General features: G+C 45.2%; 1 protein-coding gene across 2 annotated transcripts in view; it reads right to left on the bottom strand.

Moving 5' to 3' along the window:
* The window catches only part of LOC141221790 (uncharacterized), a 176,461-nt gene that overhangs the window by 108,615 nt on the left and 46,829 nt on the right, over nt 1–21,017 (bottom strand). For both annotated transcript variants that reach the window (XM_073666574.1, XM_073666575.1), the window contains exons 4-6: nt 1,324–1,380; nt 826–991; nt 372–496 (exon numbers count right to left, since the gene is read on the bottom strand). In XM_073666574.1, coding sequence (XP_073522675.1) covers nt 372–496; nt 826–991; nt 1,324–1,380 — 348 coding nt within the window. The remainder of the gene's footprint in view (nt 1–371; nt 497–825; nt 992–1,323; nt 1,381–21,017) is intronic.

The following is a 21,017-nucleotide window of genomic DNA, read 5'->3' as shown; positions in this document are numbered from 1 at the left end:
TAGATTGAGTTAGCTTGACATCATATTCTATTTCCTTTTTCTTGTGATTTTATATAGAGGTTCCCAAGGGATTTATTGTCATGTATAGAAAAAATCTTGCTTGCTTCAATAAATTCTGTATCACACATGTACTGTATTTACCCCCTCTAAGTAGGTGTTATGCTCAGTGACTGCCTTATTAGGAAAAAAAACCCTATTTAAGGCTCTTGGGACTGCATACATAAGTGTAAAAATATATATGTAATAATTATAACAATATGCCAATATGTCCATAGTGTCAAAATGGTTTAATTGCATAATACAATTGTAAATAGAAGATAGTTTTATAGATACATGGATACAAGGACATGAATATATATGTAGGTCCTTACTCAGCAATCTGTGGTATTTGATAACTTGATTGGATATTGTTGATGAGTGCAGCCACTGCAGCAGTCAGCAGGAGTCTTGGCTGTTTAGATCTTATAGCTTCTGTTTCAAAAGCTTCCTTAATCTCCTATAATAGTGTACAAGCACAGTTTTATCTAAAGCAATAATGATAAACAAACCAAAGTGGAAACATATCTCCTACATGTACAGCCTTCCAGGGAAATGCAAGGTAAAATCTCAAGATTACCTCTCCCTTTCAGTGGAATAAATGTATTTCTTTCCAACTGATCATCTAACGTAAATTTAATAATGTCTACAAAGCGAAATTTTAGGAACTTATATGATAAACGCAACCCTTTTGTCCAACACCCTGTAATGACAGCTATAGCTTCCTACAACTAATCCAACAACATTTGCTGTATATGATTTTTTACATTATTGAGAGAAGTTTGTTACCTGAACTAGAATGGTGAACAGATGGCTGTCCCTTGGTGGACTTCCTCTGGAGCCAGGATATTCCCAGTCAATGTCCAATCCATCAAAATCATACTTTCTGAGAAAATCAATTACTGATGAAATAAAGGTTTGACGGTTCTTGGGTGTTGACACCATGGTAGTGAAGCTGCAGTTGGAAAAATGGGCATTGTCTTACACTTGAATTAAATATGAATCATGATTTACTTCTTTTTAAAGGAGTGTTCTGGTTTCCAAAAATATGATATGTGATATACAGTATATTAGATTGGAGTGGGTTGCATTACTGAAACCCCCAGCGCTCCAATTACCAGAATAGGGAACCAACTTCCCCCATTGCTACAGAAGGTGAATGGGGCGGCAGTACTTGAAGCAAGGTGTGGCCAAACATGGATCCACTCCAATCTAATAATTATCACCTATTCAGTGGTTAAGGCATCATTTTTGGTAACTGGAATACTAATTAAGTTCTTTACTTACGGCCTTGTTCCAAAACTCCATCCTCCAAGAGATATTAAAGTTTTCAAGTCACTATTTCTACAAAGAAAACATAACACACTTGTTATACAAAATTTAGCAAATTACATTTTCCAATATGTTTAGAAAATACATGTGAGTTTAACATTGAAAGTTAAAATAAATTAAAATCAGCAACTTAATATGCCATTCAGAAGCCTTTACTTAGTGCCATGATTGGTATTATTTTTGTGTTGAATGACTCAATAGTAGTATGATCACATCATTGTTTAAAAGGAAATTACATTTTTGACTCTTCAGCTTAGATGAAAAGCTTTGTTCACTCTAGTGTTCTGCCTTTTTTCTGTGCAGTCAATTTTAGAATAGAAAGTAAAGAAATATTTCTGGAAATTAGTATGCATTTTGCTTTGGCTATAAGTAGACTGCCCTGCCCTCTCTATATATTTTATAGAGTACAGATCATCACATAGTTATTACATCAAATGGGTGTTGCACTGTATCCTAGAGTACCAAATCTATTATTATTAGCAGCCATGTGATGAGCTTGGATCCAATCAATGTACAGGGACATATATGTACAGTGAAGGAAATAATTATTTGATCCCTTGCTGTTTTTGTAAGTTTGCCCACTGACAAAGTCATGAACAGTCTATAATTTTAAGGGTAGGTTCATTTTAACATTGAGAGAGAGAATATCCAAAGAAAATCAAGAAAATCACATTGTATAAATTAGATAAATGTATTTGCATTTTGCAGCGAGAAATAAGTATTTGATCCCTCTGGCAAACAACACTTAATACTTGGTGGCAAAACCCTTGTTGGCAAGCACAGCAGTCAGACGTTTTTTGCAGTTGATGATGAGGGTTGCGTACATGTCAGGAGGAATTTTGGTCCACTCCTCTTTGCAGATCATCTCTAAATAATTCAGATTTTGAGGCTGTCGCTTGGCAACTCGGAGCTTCAACTCCCTCCATAAGTTTTCTATGGGATTAAGGTCTGGAGACTGGCTAGGCCACTCCATGATCTTAATATGCTTCTTTTTGAGCCACTCCTTTGTTGCCTTGGCTGTATGTTTTGGGTCATTGTCTTGCTGGATCACCCAGCCACAATCCATTTTTAATATTCTGGCGGAGGGAATGAGGTTGTCACTCAGGATTTTACAGTACATGTGTGACACAGGTACTTTAGATGCAGTGACACAGAAACACAGAGCAGCCAGTACAGGGTTAATAAAACGGGGGTAATTTATTGTAACAGGGTCAATCTCCATGCAGGAAGTAACAGGGGAAATATGAGGACAACAAGGGGAGTAGCAGGTAAAAGGCTATAACCGACAATCCACAGTTTGGCTAGATGTAGCAGTGTTGAGACGGTTGTAATCGGCAGTTTTACACTTAGCTAACTCTTGTTCCCCACAAGGCTGTTGCCGGCTGATGTCGGTGTTGTTTTCTTCTGGCTTTCCTGCCTAAACAATGCTCCGTATTCTGGCGGCAGCGGGCAGTCTCCAGTTTGACCTGCTGAGCCCCTAGTCCATAACACTGCACATCACTTGCTCAGCTCCATGCTCCTTCTTTATGGTGGCAGCAGGCGGTCTCCGGTTTGACCCACTGAGCCCCTAGTCTATAATACTGCACCTCACTTGCTCGGCTCCACGGACCCTGCGTCTCTTCTCCCTCTAGTTGGGCTTGACTCCAACTGTCAACTCCCTGCTTTCCCGCGCAAAACTCCTTTTTCTCCCTCTTCCTAAACTCCCGGTTACCTGACCCCTGAGCAATGGCTCTGGACACGCCCCAGCTTCCCGGTCACCTGACCCCAGAGCTCGCAGTCTGTCTTCCCCTTGCAACCAGAGGCACGGCCTCGGCAGTTCCGGGTCCCTTGTTCTGAAAGTACTTACACCCCGGTCTTACCCCTTACACTCCCGCTCTCCTTTAACTCGCCATTCCACAGGCGAGAGTTTCTTCACCAAACGTTCATATTCTTGAACTTCCTGGATGATACGTTGCCATATAAACTGATCTTGTTCGTAACGGTGAGGAGGCACTCCTGCTGTTGTCCGGGCGTAACTCAGTTTGACCGATGGGGGGTGCAGGGTCACTTGGATTCCCAATCTCCGCCTGCCCGGTGGTTTCAATCGATGGTGTTCCCTCGCTGCCTGCACTGGGGACTGAAGGTAATTGAGTGCTGGGGCTCAGAGGTAGAATCAACAATTCTTCATCCACATCGTGGCTTTGGGCAACTGTGACAGGACCCTCTCTAGAAGCAGGTGATCCTTCTTCATCTTCGTCATCTTTAGACCGAAAGGGCCGCAGCATACTACGATGAACCACTTTCGTAGTGCCTCCTTCAACCTCCTCAAGTTGAACTTCATACACAGGTCCTTCAGCGCCAACCCTGCGCTTCACTTGGCCTACTTAATTTGCCCCGGGGTTGCCTGTCTCGAACCAACACCCGCTCCCCGAGCCAGATCCAAGGAGGAGAAGTATCTTGCCTTCCCTAAGGCCATCAGGGACTCTTCGATTCGGGGTAGTGAGTAAGAGTCTCATACTATACAGGCATTCAGTCATCTATAGTCCACACAGAATCGCAGGGTCCCATCTTTCTTCCTGACCAGGAAAATCGGGGCTGCCCACGGACTCTAACTCTCCCATATCACACCATTCTGTAACATATGGGCTAGCATCTCCTTAACCTCCTTATACATCTGGGGAGGTATCTGCTGGTATCTCTCCGGCACTGGGGCAGTGCTCCCCATGGGAATCTCGTGGGTAATGGCTTCAGTGCAACCAAAATCATTGTTGTGGCGAGCAAAGATTTCCTGATACTGCTCCAGTACCTCCTCAACCTGCTGCACCTGTCGAGGTGAAAGTCCTGTCAATTCAGCCCGCATTTGTTCTAGGATTCTTCATCCTCCCTTCGCACTAGCACGGTGGGATTCCGGTGGCACGGTGACCGCCAGAGTCCACGGGTCTCCTTGTACAGCGGACAGCTGTACCACATCAGGTCATACCAACTTCTCTGGCATTCCCAGAATCTGGGCTATTTCCGCCATGGGAGTGAGTGTGAGATCACCTTCGCCCAGATTAACGCACCGCACTATAACATTGCCACCCTGGACGGTGGCCAGTGTCCGAGCCACCAGGAGTCCAGGGGGTACTTTATCCATCGATGTTGGTTCTATCAGAACTTTGACCCCCTCAAGAGGTGTGCAGGCCCGTGGGGGTAACGTGAGTACAGTTTGTCCTGGCGGTAACGTGAGTGCCGTAGCTGCTGGTGCTATTATTTTCCCCAGGACCTTCCCTTCACTCCACGTCTCCTGAGCCTGGGCGGCTTGGATTAATTGTTGAAAAACCCTCCTTTGGGGTGTTCGTGGGTCCCACCGGACTATAGAAATCTCCTTCGGCTCACTAATCAGGATTTGCCCGATCCCCTTCAGCACATTCATTCGGAGGATCACCGGGGGTCCACTTCCAGTTCCCCCTGCGACCAAGACGACCCCTTTTTTCCCACATCTTTTCCCCATACTCGGATCTTCATCCATACCACCCCTGCGACAGGGATGGGTAATTGATTAGCTGCCGTGAGTGTAATTACTGGTCCCCATTCAGGCCACGCTATCTCTGGAAATCGCTGTTGAAAGTAGGCTTCTGTCATCGTAGTCATCTGGGATCCCGTGTCAATCAGGCAGTGAACAGCCCAACCTCTTATTTTGGCCCAGACAGTTGGGCTGGTGGAAACTAGGTCCTTGGGACTTCCTCTTTTGCTTTCCCCTTCCTTAGGCTCCAGGCTGTGTTCCCCAAACACGGAGCCTGTTAGTTTAACGGCTGCCGCGACAGGGGTCACCCTCAGCTAGCACAGCCCCTGGCATAATGTCCTGCGCCTCCACACTTCCAGCAGGTTGTGTCTCTGTCTGTGTAGGGCTGCCTCACTTCTCTATGGAACTCTCCTGCAGGGCGGGGCCTGAATTCAATTCTTTCCCTAACTGGGGCAATCGATCCGGGTATCTCTGGTGTCGGTGCAGGGGTCTTCTTGAGACTGGACCATTCACCCCGCATCTCCTGTATCTCCTTTTGCATCTCTCGAGCCTATTCCAGTTCAGCTGCAGGCAGGGTGGGTACCTCGTTACGCCGGACCATCCCTGCCAGGGCCGACACCCTCATCTCCTGCTCTCTCACACTTGCCTCCGTCCCCACTTCTAGAAAAGTCATATGTGGGTTAGTGTGCAAGCGCTCCCGCAAGGCCTGCTCCAGTTGCACATCCCTGAGGCCTGCCACAAATTGGTCCCTTAAGATCACGTCAGGGGGGCCCATTCCAAAATTCCCCATGTTGTATTTTCTAGTGATATAGGCATGCACCCTCTGTAATGCATTAACATACTGCGTCACAGTCTCCCCCTACTGCTGCACTTAGTGAAACAGCCATATCCTCAGCTCTCCTACATTGGTGGGATCCCCATGCATCTCCTCCAATATCCGCACCACTTTTTCTACAGTATCCCGGTCATGAGGAGGGTGGTACATCACGGAGTGCCAGGCCTCGCCGTCCAGGGCCAGTAAGGCTATTTTGGCTTGCATAGCTGGGGTCATCGGATGCATACATAACATACTCCTAACTCTCTCAACCTAGTGCCACAGCATCATATTGTCCTCAGTGAACTTTGGGAGATTGCTGAGCATGACCCCCAGTGGCAAGCTAGATCTAGGGGCTCCCAGGATGGACTGATCTGTTGTGTCTGTGTCTAAAAACTGCATCCTGCCGACTACGCCAAATGTGACACAGGCATTTTAGATGCAGTGACACAGAAACACAGAGCAGCCAGTACAAGGTTAATAAACATGGGGGGAATTTATTGTAACTGGGTCAATCTCCACGCAGGGAGTAACAGGGGAAATATGGGGACAACAAGGGGAGTAACAGGTAAAAGGCTATAACCGATTATCCACAGTTTGACTAGATGTAGCAGAGTCAAGACGGTTGTAATCGGCAGTTTTACACTTAGCTAACTCTTGTTCCCCACAAGGCCGTTGCCGGCTAATGCCGGTGTTGTTTTCTTCTGGCTTCCTCATCTAAACAATGCTCCGTCTTCTGGCAGCAGCGGGCGGTCTCTGGTTTGACCCGCTGAGCCCCTAGTCCATAACACTGCACCTCACTTGCTCAGCTCCAATGCTCCGTCTTCTGGCCGCAGCGAGCCATCTCCGGTTTGACCCGCTGAGCCCCTAGTCCATAACACTGCACCTCACTTGCTCGGCTCCACGGACCCTGTGTCTCTTCTCCCTCTAGTCGGGCTTGACTCCAACTGCCAACTCCCTGCTTTCCCACTGAAAACTCTTTTTTCTTCATCTTCCTAGACACGCCCCCCAGCTCCCCGGTCACCTGACCCATGAGCTCTGGCTCTGGACACACCCCCAACTTCCCGGTCACCTGACCCATGAGCTCGCAGTCTGTCTTCCCCCTGAAACCAGAGGCACGGCCCCAGCATTTCTGGATCCCTTGTTCTGAAACTACTTACACCCCGGTCTTCCCCCTTACACATGGCTCCATCCATTCTCCCATTGATGCGGTGAAGTAGTCCTGTGCCCTTAGCAGAGAAACACCCCCAAAACATAATGTTTCCACCTGCATGCTTGACAGTGGGGACGGTGTACTTTGGGTCATAGGCAGCATTTCTCTTCCTCCAAACACGGCGAGTTGAGTTAATGCCAAAGAGCTCAATTTTTCTCTCATCTGAACACAGCACCTTCTCCCAATAACTCACTGAATCATCCCAGTGTTCATTGGCAAACTTCAGGCGGGCCTGCACATGTGCCTTCTTGAGCAGGGGGACCTTGCGGGCACTGCATGATTTTAAACTTTTAAGGCGTAATGTGTTACCAATGGTTTTCTTGGTGACTGTGGTCCCAGCTGCCTTGAGATCATTAACAAGTTCCCCCTGCATAGTTTTAGGCTGATCTCTCAAAATGACAGTCATTTTGTATTTATTCCATTTTCTTACTATTGCACAAACAGTTGTCTCCTTCTCACCCAGCGTCTTACTTATGGTTTTGTAGCCCATTCCAGCTTTGAGCAGGTCTATGGTCTTGTCCCTGACATCCTTAGAAAGCTCTTTGGTCTTGCCCATGTTGTAGAGGTTAGAGTCTGACTGATTAATTTAGTCTGTGGACAGGAGTCTTATATACAGATGACTATGTAAGACAGCTGTTTTTAATGCAGGTAAGGAGTTGATTAGGAGCGTCTAACTGGTCTGTAGGAGCCAGAACTCATAATGGTTTGTAGGGGATCAAATACTTATTTCTCACTGCAAAATGCAAATACATTTATCTAATTTATACAATGTGATTTTCTTGATTTTTTTTGGATATTCTATTTCTCAATGTTAAAATTAACCTACCCTTAAAATTATAGACTGTTCATGTCTTTGTCAGGGGGCAAACTTACAAAAACAGAAAGGAATCAAATAATTATTTCCTTCACTGTATATGGGTATGTATGGGATGAGCCATGGTTGCAATATTTACAAGTCTCTGCTGACAGCTAGCTAACCTCAGCTCACTCTAAAATAAGCTTATGAAGGACGTTTCATCAAATTTTTCAGGTTGAACTGAACGAATAATGTAATTTTTTTTTTATTTTACTTCTCCATTACAGTGATATTAGTACTCAAAGTATTTGGCTCCTAATTATGTAAATTTTCTTTAAATCAAGTGGTGTTATCAGATAGTTTTCACTGGGGCCTGTACTTTTCCTTGTATGATGCTGACTAGAGATGAGCGGTGTTCGACTAGAACTGTTCGCCAATCTCAAATTCGAGCTGTTTTGGGCGGTGTTCGAGTTGTTCGACGAACCCGAACGATTTGCAAAAAATTCGGCTGTTCGAGGTTATGTTCGATAACTGTTCGTGCACCAAAAGCTTGTCCTGCATGTCTGGCGCTATTTAGAGCACCAATCATGCAGGGATTGTCTGCCACTCAATGTAATGCCACAGCCATGGTGGTTGTGGCATTACAGTGATTGCCCAAATCGATGGGAACAGTGCCAACAGTGAAACATGAAAAGCCGGCAATTCAGCAGCGGCATACACCGGTACCCGACAATTTAGAACCGAAAGAATAGAGCTTCACACATAGATTAGATAGATAGAAACATGTCAGTCACACATATAAGAAGCACAGTGACAGTGTTGCTTACTGTACTTGTCATTTAGTGTAAAGGATTTATCAAAAAAAATAATAGTGTTTTCATGCACCGTCTCTTTAAAAAAGCCGGCCGGCAATTCAGCAGCGGTACCCGACAATTTAGAATAGAAGGAATAGAGAATCACACATAGATTAGATAGATAGAAACATGTCAGCCACATATATACGAAGCACAGTGACAGTGTTGCTTACTGTACTTGTCATTTAGTGTAAAGGATTTATTAAAAAATATAATAGTGTTTTCGTGCACCGTCTCTTTAAAAAAGCCGGCCGGCAATTCAGCATCTGTACCCGATAATTTATAACAGAAAGAATAGAGAATCACACATAGATTAGGTAGATAGAAACATGTCAGTCACATATATATGAAGTACTGTGACAGTGTTGCTTACTGTACTTGTCATTTACTGCAAAGGATTTATTAAAAAAAATAATAGTGTTTTCATGCACCGTCTCTTTAAAAAAGCCGGCCGGCAATTCAGCATCTGTACCCGACAATTTATAACAGAAAGAATAGAGAATCACACATAGATTAGATAGATAGAAACATGTCAGTCACATATATAATAAGTACAGTGATAGTGTTGGTTACTGTACTTGTCATTTAGTATTAAAATAAAGGATTTATTATTAAAAAAATTGGCGTGGGGTTCCCCGTAATTTTAGTCTCTAGCGGAGGTTAAGCAGACAGCTGGGGCAGATGTTTGAAGCCTGGGAAGGGGGTAATACCCACGGAGCTTCCCAGGCTACTAATATCAGCCCCCAGCTGAATACCTAGCCTTTACTAGCTATTAAAATGGAGGACCCCCCCAAAAAAATGACGTGGGGTCCCCCCTAATTTAATAGCTAGCAAAGGCTAGGCAGACAGCTGGGGGCTGATATTAATAGCCCAGGAAGGGAGCCATGAATATTGGCCCCCTCCCAGGCTAGAAACACCAGCCGTCAGCCGCCCCAGAAATGGCGCATCCATAGGATGCGCCAATTCTGGCACTTAGCCTCGCTCTTCCACGCTGCCCTGGTGCGGTGGCAGGGGGTAATAGGGTTGGGGTTGATGTCAGCTTATAATGCCAGCTGACATCAAGCCCAGGTTAGTAATGGAGAGGCGTCTATAAGACACCCCCATTACTAACCCCATAGTCAAAGTTAAAAGAAAACACAAACACCCAGAATAAAGTCCTTTAATTGAAATAAAGACACATTCCTTTATTGTTCTAAATTAAACCATACTTACCGTCACGCCCATTCCAGCTGAAGCCAACGATCTCCTGCAATAAAAGAAAAATAATAAAGCAACCTCATCCTTACCTTTCCATGGTTCCCACGACAGCTTCAGCTCTGCTACATCGAGATGACAGGCTGGACCGCAGCAGAACGCTGCCATCCAGCCTGTCATCCCGCAGACACTGAGAAGCGCAGGCATGCTTGCGCTCTGCAGTGTCTGGCTGTGACGGCATAAAGATGAGACGAGTTCATGTCCAATGAACTCGGCGCACCTCATGCACGTCACTGACAGCGTGGGAGAATTCTCCTACACTCAGCACTTCAGCGTGAGAATTCTCCCACGCTGTCAGTGACGTGCATGAGGTGAGCTCATTCATGTCCAATGAACTCAGCTGACCTCATGTACGTCACTGACAGCGTGGGAGAATTTTCACGCTGAAGTGCGGAGTGCAGGAGAATTCTCCCACGCTGTCAGTGACGTGCATCAGGTGCGCCGAGTTCATTGGACATGAGCTAGTCTCATCTTTATGCCGTCACAGCGAGACACTGAGGAGCGCAAGCATGCCTGCGCTTCTCAGTGTCTGCGGGATGACAGGCTGGATGGCAGCTTTCTGCTGCGGTCCAGCCTGTCATCTCGATGTAGCAGAGCTGGAGTTGTCCTGGGAACCATGGAAAGGTAAGGATGATGTTGCTTTATTATTTTTCTTTTATTGCAGGAGATCATTGGCTTCAGCTGGAATGGGCGTGACGGTAAGTATGGTTTAATTTAGAACAATAAAGAATTGTGTGTTTATTTCAATTAAAGGACTTCATTCTGGGTGTTGTGTTTTTTTAAATACTTTACTAGAAATTCATGGTGGTCATGTCTAATATTGGCGTGACCCCATGAATTTCGGGCTTAGGGCCAGCTGATAATGCCAAGCTGGCCTTAACCCCTTTATTACCCAGTGAGCCACCGCACCAGGGCCCTGGATGAGTTGGGTACAGCGCCAGAAGATGGCGCTTCTATGAACGCGCCATTTTCTGGGGCAGCTGCGGACTGCAATTTGCAGCGGGTGGGGCCCAGAAAGCTTGGGCCTCCCTGCGCTGCGGATTCCAGCTCCCAGCTGCCTAGTTGTACCTGGCTGGGCACAAAAATAGGGCGAAGCCCCACGCATTTTTTTTTTAAATTATTTCATGAAATTCATGGAATAATTAAGAAAAAAAGGGCTTCCCTATATTGTTGTGTCTGGCCAGGTACAAATAGGCAGCTGGTGGTTGGGGGCAGCCCGTTCCTGCCTGCTGTACCTGACTGGACACAAATATAGGGCGAAGCCCCACGTCAATTTTTTTTAAATTATTTCAGGAAATTCATGAAATAATGAAAAAAAAATTGATGTGGGGCTTCGCCCTATATTTGTGTCCAGTCAGGTACAGCAGGCAGGAACGGGCTGCTCCCAACCACCAGCTGCCTATTTGTACCTAGCCGGACACAACAATATAGGGAAGCCCTTTTTTTCTTAATTATTCCATGAATTTCATGAATTTAAAAAAAAAATACGTGGAGCTTCGCCCTATTTTTGTGTCCAGCCAGGTACAACTAGGCAGCTGGGGGCTGGAATCTGCAGCGCAGGGAGGCCCAAGCTTTCTGGGCCCCACCCGCTGCAAATTGCAGTCCGCAGCCGCCCCGGAAAATGACGCGTTCATAGAAGCGCCATCTTCTGGCGCTGTACCCAACTCATCCAGGGCCCTGGTGCGGTGGCTCACTGGGTAATAAAGGGGTTAAGGCCAGCTTGGCATTATCAGCTAGCCCTAAGCCCGAAATTCATGGGGTCACGCCAATATTAGACATGACCACCATGAATTTCTAGTAAAGTATTAAAAAAAAAACACAAACACCCAGAAAAAAGTCCTTTAATTGAAATAAACACACAATTCTTTATTGTTCTAAATTAAACCATACTTACCGTCATGCCCATTCCAGCTGAAGCCAATGATCTCCTGCAATAAAAGTAAAATAATAAAGCAACATCATCCTTACCTTTCCATGGCTCCCACGACAGCTTCAGCTCTGCTACATCGAGATGACAGGCTGGACCGCAGCAGAACGCTGCCATCCAGCCTGTCATCCCGCAGACACTGAGAAGCGCAGGCATGCTTGCGCTACTCAGTGTCTGGCTGTGACGGCATCCAGATGAGCCGAGGTCATGTCCAATGAACTCGGCTCACCTCATGCACGTCACTGACAGCGTGGGAAAATTCTCACGCTGAAGCGCTGAGTGCAGGAGAATTTTCCCACGCTGTCAGTGACGTGCATGAGGTGAGCCGAGTTCATTGGACATGAACTCGGCTCATCTGGATGCCGTCACAGAGAGACACTGAGGAGCGCAAGCATGCCTGCGCTTCTCAGTGTCTGCGGGATGACAGGCTGGATGGCAGCGTTCTGCTGCGGTCCAGCCTGTCATCTCGATGTAGCAGAGCTGAAGCTGTCCTGGGAACCATGGAAAGGTAAGGATGAGGTTGCTTTATTATTTTTCTTTTATTGCAGGAGATCGTTGGCTTCAGCTGGAATGGGCGTGATGGTAAGTATGGTTTAATTTAGAACAATAAAGAATTGTGTCTTTATTTCAATTAAAGGACTTTATTCTGGGTGTTTGTGTTTTTTTTTTAACTTTGACTATGGGGTTAGTAATGGGGGTGTCTTATAGACGCCTCTCCATTACTAACCTGGGCTTGATGTCAGCTGGCATTATAAGCTGACATCAACCCCAACCCTATTACCCCCTGCCACCGCACCAGGGCAGCGTGGAAGAGCGAGGCTAAGTGCCAGAATTGGCGCATCCTATGGATGCGCCATTTCTGGGGCGGCTGACGGCTGGTGTTTCTAGCCTGGGAGGGGGCCAATATTCATGGCTCCCTTCCTGGGCTATTAATATCAGCCCCCAGCTGTCTGCCTAGCCTTTGCTAGCTATTAAATTAGGCGGGACCCCACGTCATTTTTTTGGGGGGGGGTCCTCCATTTTAATAGCTAGTAAAGGCTAGGTATTCAGCTGGGGGCTGATATTAGTAGCCTGGGAAGCTCCGTGGGTATTACCCCCTTCCCAGGCTTCAAACATCTGCCCCAGCTGTCTGCTTAACCTCCGCTAGAGACTAAAATTACGGGGAACCCCACGCCAATTTTTTTTAATAATAAATCCTTTATTTTAATACTAAATGACAAGTACAGTAACCAACACTGTCACTGTACTTCATATATATGTGACTGACATGTTTCTATCTATCTAATCTATGTGTGATGCTCTATTCTTTCTGTTATAAATTGTCCGGTACAGATGCTGAATTGCCGGCCGGCTTTTTTAAAGAGACGGTGCATGAAAACACTATTATTTTTTTTAATAAATCCTTTGCAGTAAATGACAAGTACAGTAAGCAACACTGTCACAGTACTTCATATATATGTGACTGACATGTTTCTATCTATCTAATCTATGTGTGAAGCTGTATTCTGTCTGTTATAAATTGTCGGGTACAGATGCTGAATTGCCAGCCGGCTTTTTTAAAGAGACGGTGCACGAAAACACTATTATATTTTTTAATAAATCCTTTACACTAAATGACAAGTACATTAAGCAACACTGTCACCGTACTTCATATATATGTGACTGACATGTTTCTATCTATCTAATCTATGTGTGATGCTCTATTCCTTCATGTCTAAATTGTCGGGTACCGGTGTATGCCGCTGCTGAATTGCCGGCCGGCTTTTTTAAAGAAAGCGTCTTCTGAGCAGTTTGTCAGCTTTTGGACACCTTTGAAGGTGTTTTCTATGTGTTCCTATGTGTTTTTGTTTGCCTGCCATTGGTTTTAACGGTGTTCGACGGTGTTCTAAGGTGTTCGACGAACAGTTCGACGAACAGTTCCTCGAACATCCCGGTGTTCGACGAACCGAACCGAACCCGAATACTACGGGGGTGGCTCAACACTAATGCTGACTAATCGCAAGCAGGCAGCAACACTCTAAGGAAAGAAGAACATGCCCCCAATACATTTTAGAGCAGGTTTGTGAGATGTAATGATATAGCCATGATCTCCTGGTCTAAAATCCTGTTTGAGTCAGTGTGGGGGAGAAGGGAAGTGTATCTGAGATTAGCTTTGTCATATTACTATCCCTTCTATGAGCTCTCCTCCTCTCCTGTCCTAGCACTGTCACCTCTGCTGTACTACCACTTTCCCCCCACTGTCTGACTTGAGTTAAGAGCTCAAAGTGTTAGTATCTCATTTATGTCTGTTGTGGTCAACATGTAATCACTCTGCAGTGAGATCACAGGAGGCTGTCATTATAATTCATACAGGAGTAGTCCAGAACAGTTAAATCACTCCTGTGTTAGATATAAGGCCAGCCTGATATTACTGCAGTTCAACAGACATAAGTGTGATTCAGGGGCATACATAGAACCCCCTAAAAAAATAATATTCGGTGGGGTCACAACTTTGCAGCCCTTACAAAGTGATTTGTAAGTGAAGCCCTTAGATTGCCCTTTCATTGTCCCCTTAAAGTATGATACCAACAATAGTATCCCCCCAAAACAGAGAATGATACCCCCACAGTGAATTCTTCCACAGTAACCTCCACACACATGGTATGATAAATCTACTTTACACACATTCCCTTGCAAAGTATGATGACTCCAACACAGTATGATGCCTCAACATAGTATTATGGCCCCCAACTAACCATTCAAACAATGCAATGGCCCCCACCCAGCCTTCCAAACAGCATACTGGCCCCTACACAGTCCTGTACACGGCATGAGGGACCCCAAAAAAACCTTCACACTGTATAATAGCTTACATGAAGTATAATGACCCCTTATAGCCATCCAAACAGTATAATGGTCCCCACATAGCCCTCCAAATAGTATAATGACCCCATATAGTCCTTCAAATAGTATAATGGTCCCCACATAGCCCTCCAAATAGTATAATGGCCAACAAATAAGCCTTTAAATAGTATAATGGTCCCATATAGCCCTCCAAATAGTATAATGGCTCCCACATAGCCCTTCAAATAATATAATGGTCCCCACATAGTCCTCCAAATAGTTTAATGGCCCCCACATAGCCCTCCATATAGTATAATGGCTCCCACATATCCCTCCAAATAGTATAATGGGCCTCACATATTCCTCCATACAGTATTTTGGGCCCCACATATTCCTCCATACAGTATAATGGGCCCCACATTTTCCTCCATGCTGTATTTTGGCCCCCGCATATTACTCCATACAGTATAATTTGCCCCACATATTCCTACATACAGTATAATGGGCCCTAGCCAGTCCTCCTTGTAGTATTATGGGCCCCAGATAGTCCTTCACACAGTATTATGGGCCTCACATAGTCCTTTATACAGTTTTATGGGCCCCACATAGTCCCCCATACAGTATTATGGGAGCCATATAGTCATTATATATATACAAATTATATACAGAACATTTAAAAATAAATACTCACCTTTCCCCATTTCCCCGCTGATCTGGTCTCTGCAGCGTGTCTTCTGGCCCTCTGCACAGCTCAGCATAGAGGGAGAGCTGTAGTGATATCATTGCGCCCTCTGCACTGAGATGTCACAGAGCTCAGACACAGAGGGGGAATGATGGGAGAGGGAACATCGGTTGATGGCTCCCTTTCACATCATTGTTTTCAGCTGTATCGGCATCCAGGACCAGGATGCCGATACAGTTGAAAGTACAATGCTGGGAAGGCTCCCAGGTCACTGCTGTCAACAACGTTGTCAGAGGTATTACGCCACTTTTACGGACTCACAATAAAACTTACAAAAACGAAACCAAAATGGATTTTCCTGGGAAATATGTTAAGGAACATCCTTTCCAGGATAATGACTTGTATATAAGGCAAAATTAATATATATAAAAACAAAAATGCTCCTCCACACCTTGGGCTATGTTCACACGTAGCATTTTTCATGTGATTTGGCACTTTTGCATTACTTTCAACCAAGACAAATGCATTCACCGGGAAATGTCATTTTAACATTTTACAACCTTATGTGGCCATGTGGTGTGTGACATGGGAACAGCATGGGGAAGACCCCTGGAGCTGGAAGCATCTCTGACTACCAGGGCACTGCCTAAAACTGTGGTCATCTCATCCGCCTTGATCCTATATTACTGTGGTAATAATACAGACATTTTTGGCAACGTGACAAATCTTAAACTCCATTTAAAATGGGCAAGGTGTGTGTCAAGGGACGGGGAAGTGGACGTTATGGTGATGATGATAGTGCACGCAGAGGCCATGGGCAAGATGAAACTGTGCTTGCTGAGGGAGCAAAACAAACACTCACGTCATGTCGAACTACCTTCCTGTCCCAATTTACAGGGGGCCGCGGAACACCACTATTGAAACAGTGTCTGCAGGTGACTCCACTGCCTTTTCCACTGTTGTGCATGCACGCCAATCCGCTGTCCATGGCGCATGGAAAGATGCCTCCCGCTCTGCACCTGTCATTGCAGACTTGCAACCATCACCATCCATGTCCTATTGCCTTTGCAGTGTTCAGTTGTCCCTACCACAGTTCTTGGAATGCAAGCGAAAGTATGCAGCCAGACACCCAGCCACCCACCCACAGGCCGCAATACTAAACTGCCACATTTCTGGACTGCTTGCACTTGAAATGTTGCCTTTTAGGCTCATGGAGGCAGAAACTTTCCACAACCTCATGGCGGCTGGGTGTCCATACTCAGTCCCCAGCCGCTATTTCTCCCGGTATCGACTCCGCCTTCCACAAGCACGGGTCCCAGAAAATTATCCATGCCCTTCCAGTGCACTTAAGTGGGAAGAACCACCTAACCACAAACACGTGGACAAGTGAATGTGATCAGGGACGGTACATCTCACTGATGCATGTCACTGGGTTAATATTGTGCTCGGTCTCCTAGACAAAGACCAAATTATTCATGATGGTTGGATCATCCATCTCCTTAGCTTTACGTTACTTGGAATGCAAGCACAAGTATGCAGCTTTCAACAATTCTGCAGCGGTGGGCGGTTTGTCACCTAAGCATTAAGCATATTATCTTCAGTACAGCCTGTTGCTGCTTTAGTGCTTCCAGCTTGTGACTGATGTGGTCATTTTGGAGATGGAGGCCGAACCAGAGGAGGAGGTACAGGAGCTGAGCAATGTGATTACATTGACGTTACATTGGCGAGTCTGGTTTTTATTTATTTATTTATTTATTTTTTACGTCTTTTCAAATGTGAATTGAAGTGTGTCCTAATTTTTGGCAGCCCTTAAAATTGTTGCATATGCAATAACAGTATAGGAGACACACTCATTAATAATGGGAGGGACAATTCAAATAGATTCTATGTTCTAGAATATTAATTGTCTTATCTGAAATTCTTTTACGGGTGAGGTATCGCAGCATGGATAACGTATTACATCGATCCAGCAAGGTATTATTGCCTTATACTGTGTGCTGCTGCTGCTGCCCAAAAAAAATGTAAAATCTATTGTATTCCCTATCGATAACGCTGTCAGACGCATTTACAATAGGAACAGGTGATGCTGCTAGGTGGTATCATCAAGAGAATGCCAAGAGTGTGCAAAGCAGTCATCAAAGCAAAAGGTGGCTACTTTGAAGAACCTGGAATATAAGACATATTTTCAGTTGTTTCACACTTTTTTGTTAAGTATATAATTCCACATGTGTTAATTCATAGTTTTGATGCCTTCAGTGTGAATGTACAATTTTCAAAGTCATGAAAATAAAGAAAAATCTTTAAATGAGAAGGTGTGTCCAAACTTTTGGTCTGTACTGTAGATATATATATATATATACACATATATGTATGTATACTGTATATATAAATACACATATATACATATACATATATATATATATATATATATATATATATATACAGTACAGACCAAAAGTTTGGACACACCTTCTCATTTTAAGATTTTTCTGTATTTTCATGACTATGAAAATTGTACATTCACACTGAAGGCATCAAAACTATGAATTAACACATGTGGAATTATATACTTAACAAAAAACAAACTGAAAATATGTCTCTCCTAAACACTTCATCCAATTTTAATGTGGATACCCTCAAATGAAAGCTGAAAGTCTGAACTTCAACTGCATCTGAATTGTTTTGTTTAAAATTCATTGTGGTAATGTCTAGAACCAAAATTAGAAAAATGTCTCTGTCCAAATATATATGGACCTAACTGTATATATATATATGTTGTGGAATATCTATACTAACTATAAACAAGCAAATCTCTCCCTGATGCAGCAGCACCTCTCCCTACTCTGCCTGTTTCTGGGATACACTGTGATGAGCAAAGCGGCACCAGGTCTTATATAGACTTGATGACGCTGTGCAGCCAGCCAATCACTGTAATGTCACAACCAACATGGCTACGGCATTACAGTGTGTGGCAGGCAATCCCTGCATGCTCATTGGCTCTTTATAGAGCGCCAAACATTCAGGGCGGGGACCCGAGCTCCCACCCGAGGAAATACTCGCCGAGCTTGTCGAGCACAGTGATGCTCGGGCGAGTAACGAGCAGTAGCGAGCACGTTCGCTCATCACTAGTTAGGATTTGTTATGTTCCACTTTCACACAAATCCATTAATAAAAAAAAAAAATCACAAGAGACATGTGAACAAACCTATATGGAGTAGATTTAAATAGGGAGATAAAAATAAGCCAGTGACAGATACAGCTTGCAGCTGCTTATCTCCTGCACAAATGTAACATAAATGGACACTTTAACAAAGGAAGAGTGAACATTTTGAAGATATACTGTATTTATAAAATAGTTATGAGCCTAGAGCTGCAATAATCTACAGCAGGTGTGCACAAGCTGTCTTGTTTTTTGTTCAAAGGGCCACATGGGTTCGGTATGACAATCTTGGGTTCGCACTAAAAATGAAAGGGGTATTACCATCAGTGACATTTATGACATATTTATAGTATATACAATAAATGTCTGAGAGGTATAAATTCTACTTATAAGGCTCTTACCTCCACTAATCAGCACACTAAGGCTGTGTGCCATGATGAGTTTTTGGTGAGATTTTGACATTGTGTATTTTCACTGCATCAAAAATGCAGCATAATACAATACCAGCTAAGAGGATGGAATGGGTGTTATGTGTGGATTTTCCCCTTTGTGATGGCCACTCCAAAACATGGACTTTGTTATCCTTAAGCCACTTTGTTACCCTTTTGGCAGTATGCTTCGGGTCATTGTCCATTTGGAAGACCCATTTCCACCCAAGCTTTAACTTCCCGGCTGTTGTTTTGAGATGTTGCTTCAGTATTGCCATAATTAGTGTTGAGCCACCCCCGTAGTGTTCGAGTTCAGTTCGGTTCGTCGAACACCCGTGTGCTCGCCGAACTGTTCGTCGAACTGTTCGTCGAACACCTTCGAACACCGTTAAAACCAATGGCAGGCAAACAAAAACACATAGAAACACATAGAAAACACATTCAAAGGTGTCCAAAAGCTGAAAAACTGCTCAGAAGACACAACTAACACATGGAAAAGTGACAAGTACATATAGTCATGCGAAAAGAAAAGAGGTGGAGGAGTAAAAGGAGGGGGAGACACAGATATAGGCATGTCATGCCCTTCTAAAATCCAAAAAGTGAGAAGTCGACACGGCCAGTCCGTTCCTGCCTGTGCCACCTCTGTGTCGCCGGGTTTGTGCCAGAGCCGCGGTGGACCCTGACGGCCAGCTCCCCTATCCCAATACTGGTGCCTGTCCGCCGGTGGGTCGAGGCCCCCCACGGTGGTGGGGGGGAGTAACATCTGCAGAAGAAAGACCATCTTCCAGCCAAACTAAGATGTCGACTTCTTTTCGTGGACAATGTGATACGATCCCATTCTTACGGACACGCCCATCGCTACAAATTCTAGATGAGGCACAAAAACAGCAGGTGCTTCAACGGATATCAAGTGCTCCTTTAAGTGGGCTCTCCTCCAGATCAACTTCAACATCACAAATACTCCAGTCCTCAAAGGTGTCACCCCAATCGCACTTGCTTCCTCACAGCTCCCAAGTCTCCAGCTGCCCGTCTGAGTATGGGGTAACACAGATGGCTGAGTCTGCCCAGCTGTTTACTCATACTATAGCCTGGGAAACGGAGGTCTGCTCCAGAGCTTCTGTTAATCCAGATGAGGAAATGATCTGATCCGATGCCCAGAATCTTTATAAGTTGGATCCAGGACCAGATGAAGAAGGTTCTGAGCATAATGTAGACCCTTGTTCCCAAACTGTAACTCCTGTTGGTGGAGACAATGATGAAGACGATGATGAGACTCAAATACCTGATTGGAGCGACAACTTGACTTTTCGGTCAGAGCAGGAAGAGGTTGACTCTGAGGGCGACGGGTGTGATAACACACAGGGTGATGTTGACGAGGTTGGAGATCCCACTTACTGTCAACCCACAGTCAGACAGTCGATGAGGTCAGCAGAGGAGGTGGAGGAGGATGTGACTAGCCCTGGGGATGGGGATGACTCGGTACCCGGGCATTTGCCTGGCCTTGGGGATGTCGCGGTGGCCGGCTCCCTGGCCCGTACCCTGGGGTCTCTCTTTAAAAGGGTGGATAATTGTTAATTTTATAAGAGTTCATGACGCCACCTGTGGTATCTGGTGACAAGCACCAGCGCTGCAGCAGTCCACTGAGGCCGGTGATAAGGCAGCTCGATGGTATAGCTCCCCACAGGTGGAGCTAGGTCTCAGGGCAGCGTATGCAGGGGGAATGCAGGACAGGCGAGACCCAGCTGGGTCAGAGCAAGAACGGGAACGGACACGGTAGTCACTTCAGTACCTTTTACTGGTGGAAATTCAGGCACATCCCGGAGCACTGTAGGGTGAAGGGTGCATATCAGGATCCTCCCCAATGAGCGGGTGTAGGGCCTCCTGTTTCTTGCCTCTGCGTAGTAAGTTTCTGACCTGCCTGGAGCTAGGCCTAACTTTGTCTCTGTCCTGCGCTGGCTGACCTTGTGGTAGGGCCTTCTCTTGGAGTTCACGCTCCCAGTATGCGGGGCCTAAGCGTCTCCTGGCTCTGTTACATATCAGCACCTTAGCGATCCTGGGACTTGTAGTTCTCCAGGGATTCCGGTTATGCCTTACTGGGTCATAGAGATACCGGTAAGCTCGGATCCTGTGTCCGGTAAATGCTTCGGGGTGAGCTGGTTAAGCTCCTCTGCCCCTTATGTACTAACTCGCCACTCACCTTCGGCCTACTCGGGC

Source organism: Phyllobates terribilis, unplaced genomic scaffold (genome assembly GCF_046119375.1).
Source record: "Phyllobates terribilis strain yellow unplaced genomic scaffold, ASM4611937v1 Scaffold_2__4_contigs__length_985480577, whole genome shotgun sequence".
Taxonomy (NCBI): domain Eukaryota; kingdom Metazoa; phylum Chordata; class Amphibia; order Anura; family Dendrobatidae; genus Phyllobates; species Phyllobates terribilis.
This window is presented reverse-complemented; position numbering and strand designations above follow the sequence as displayed.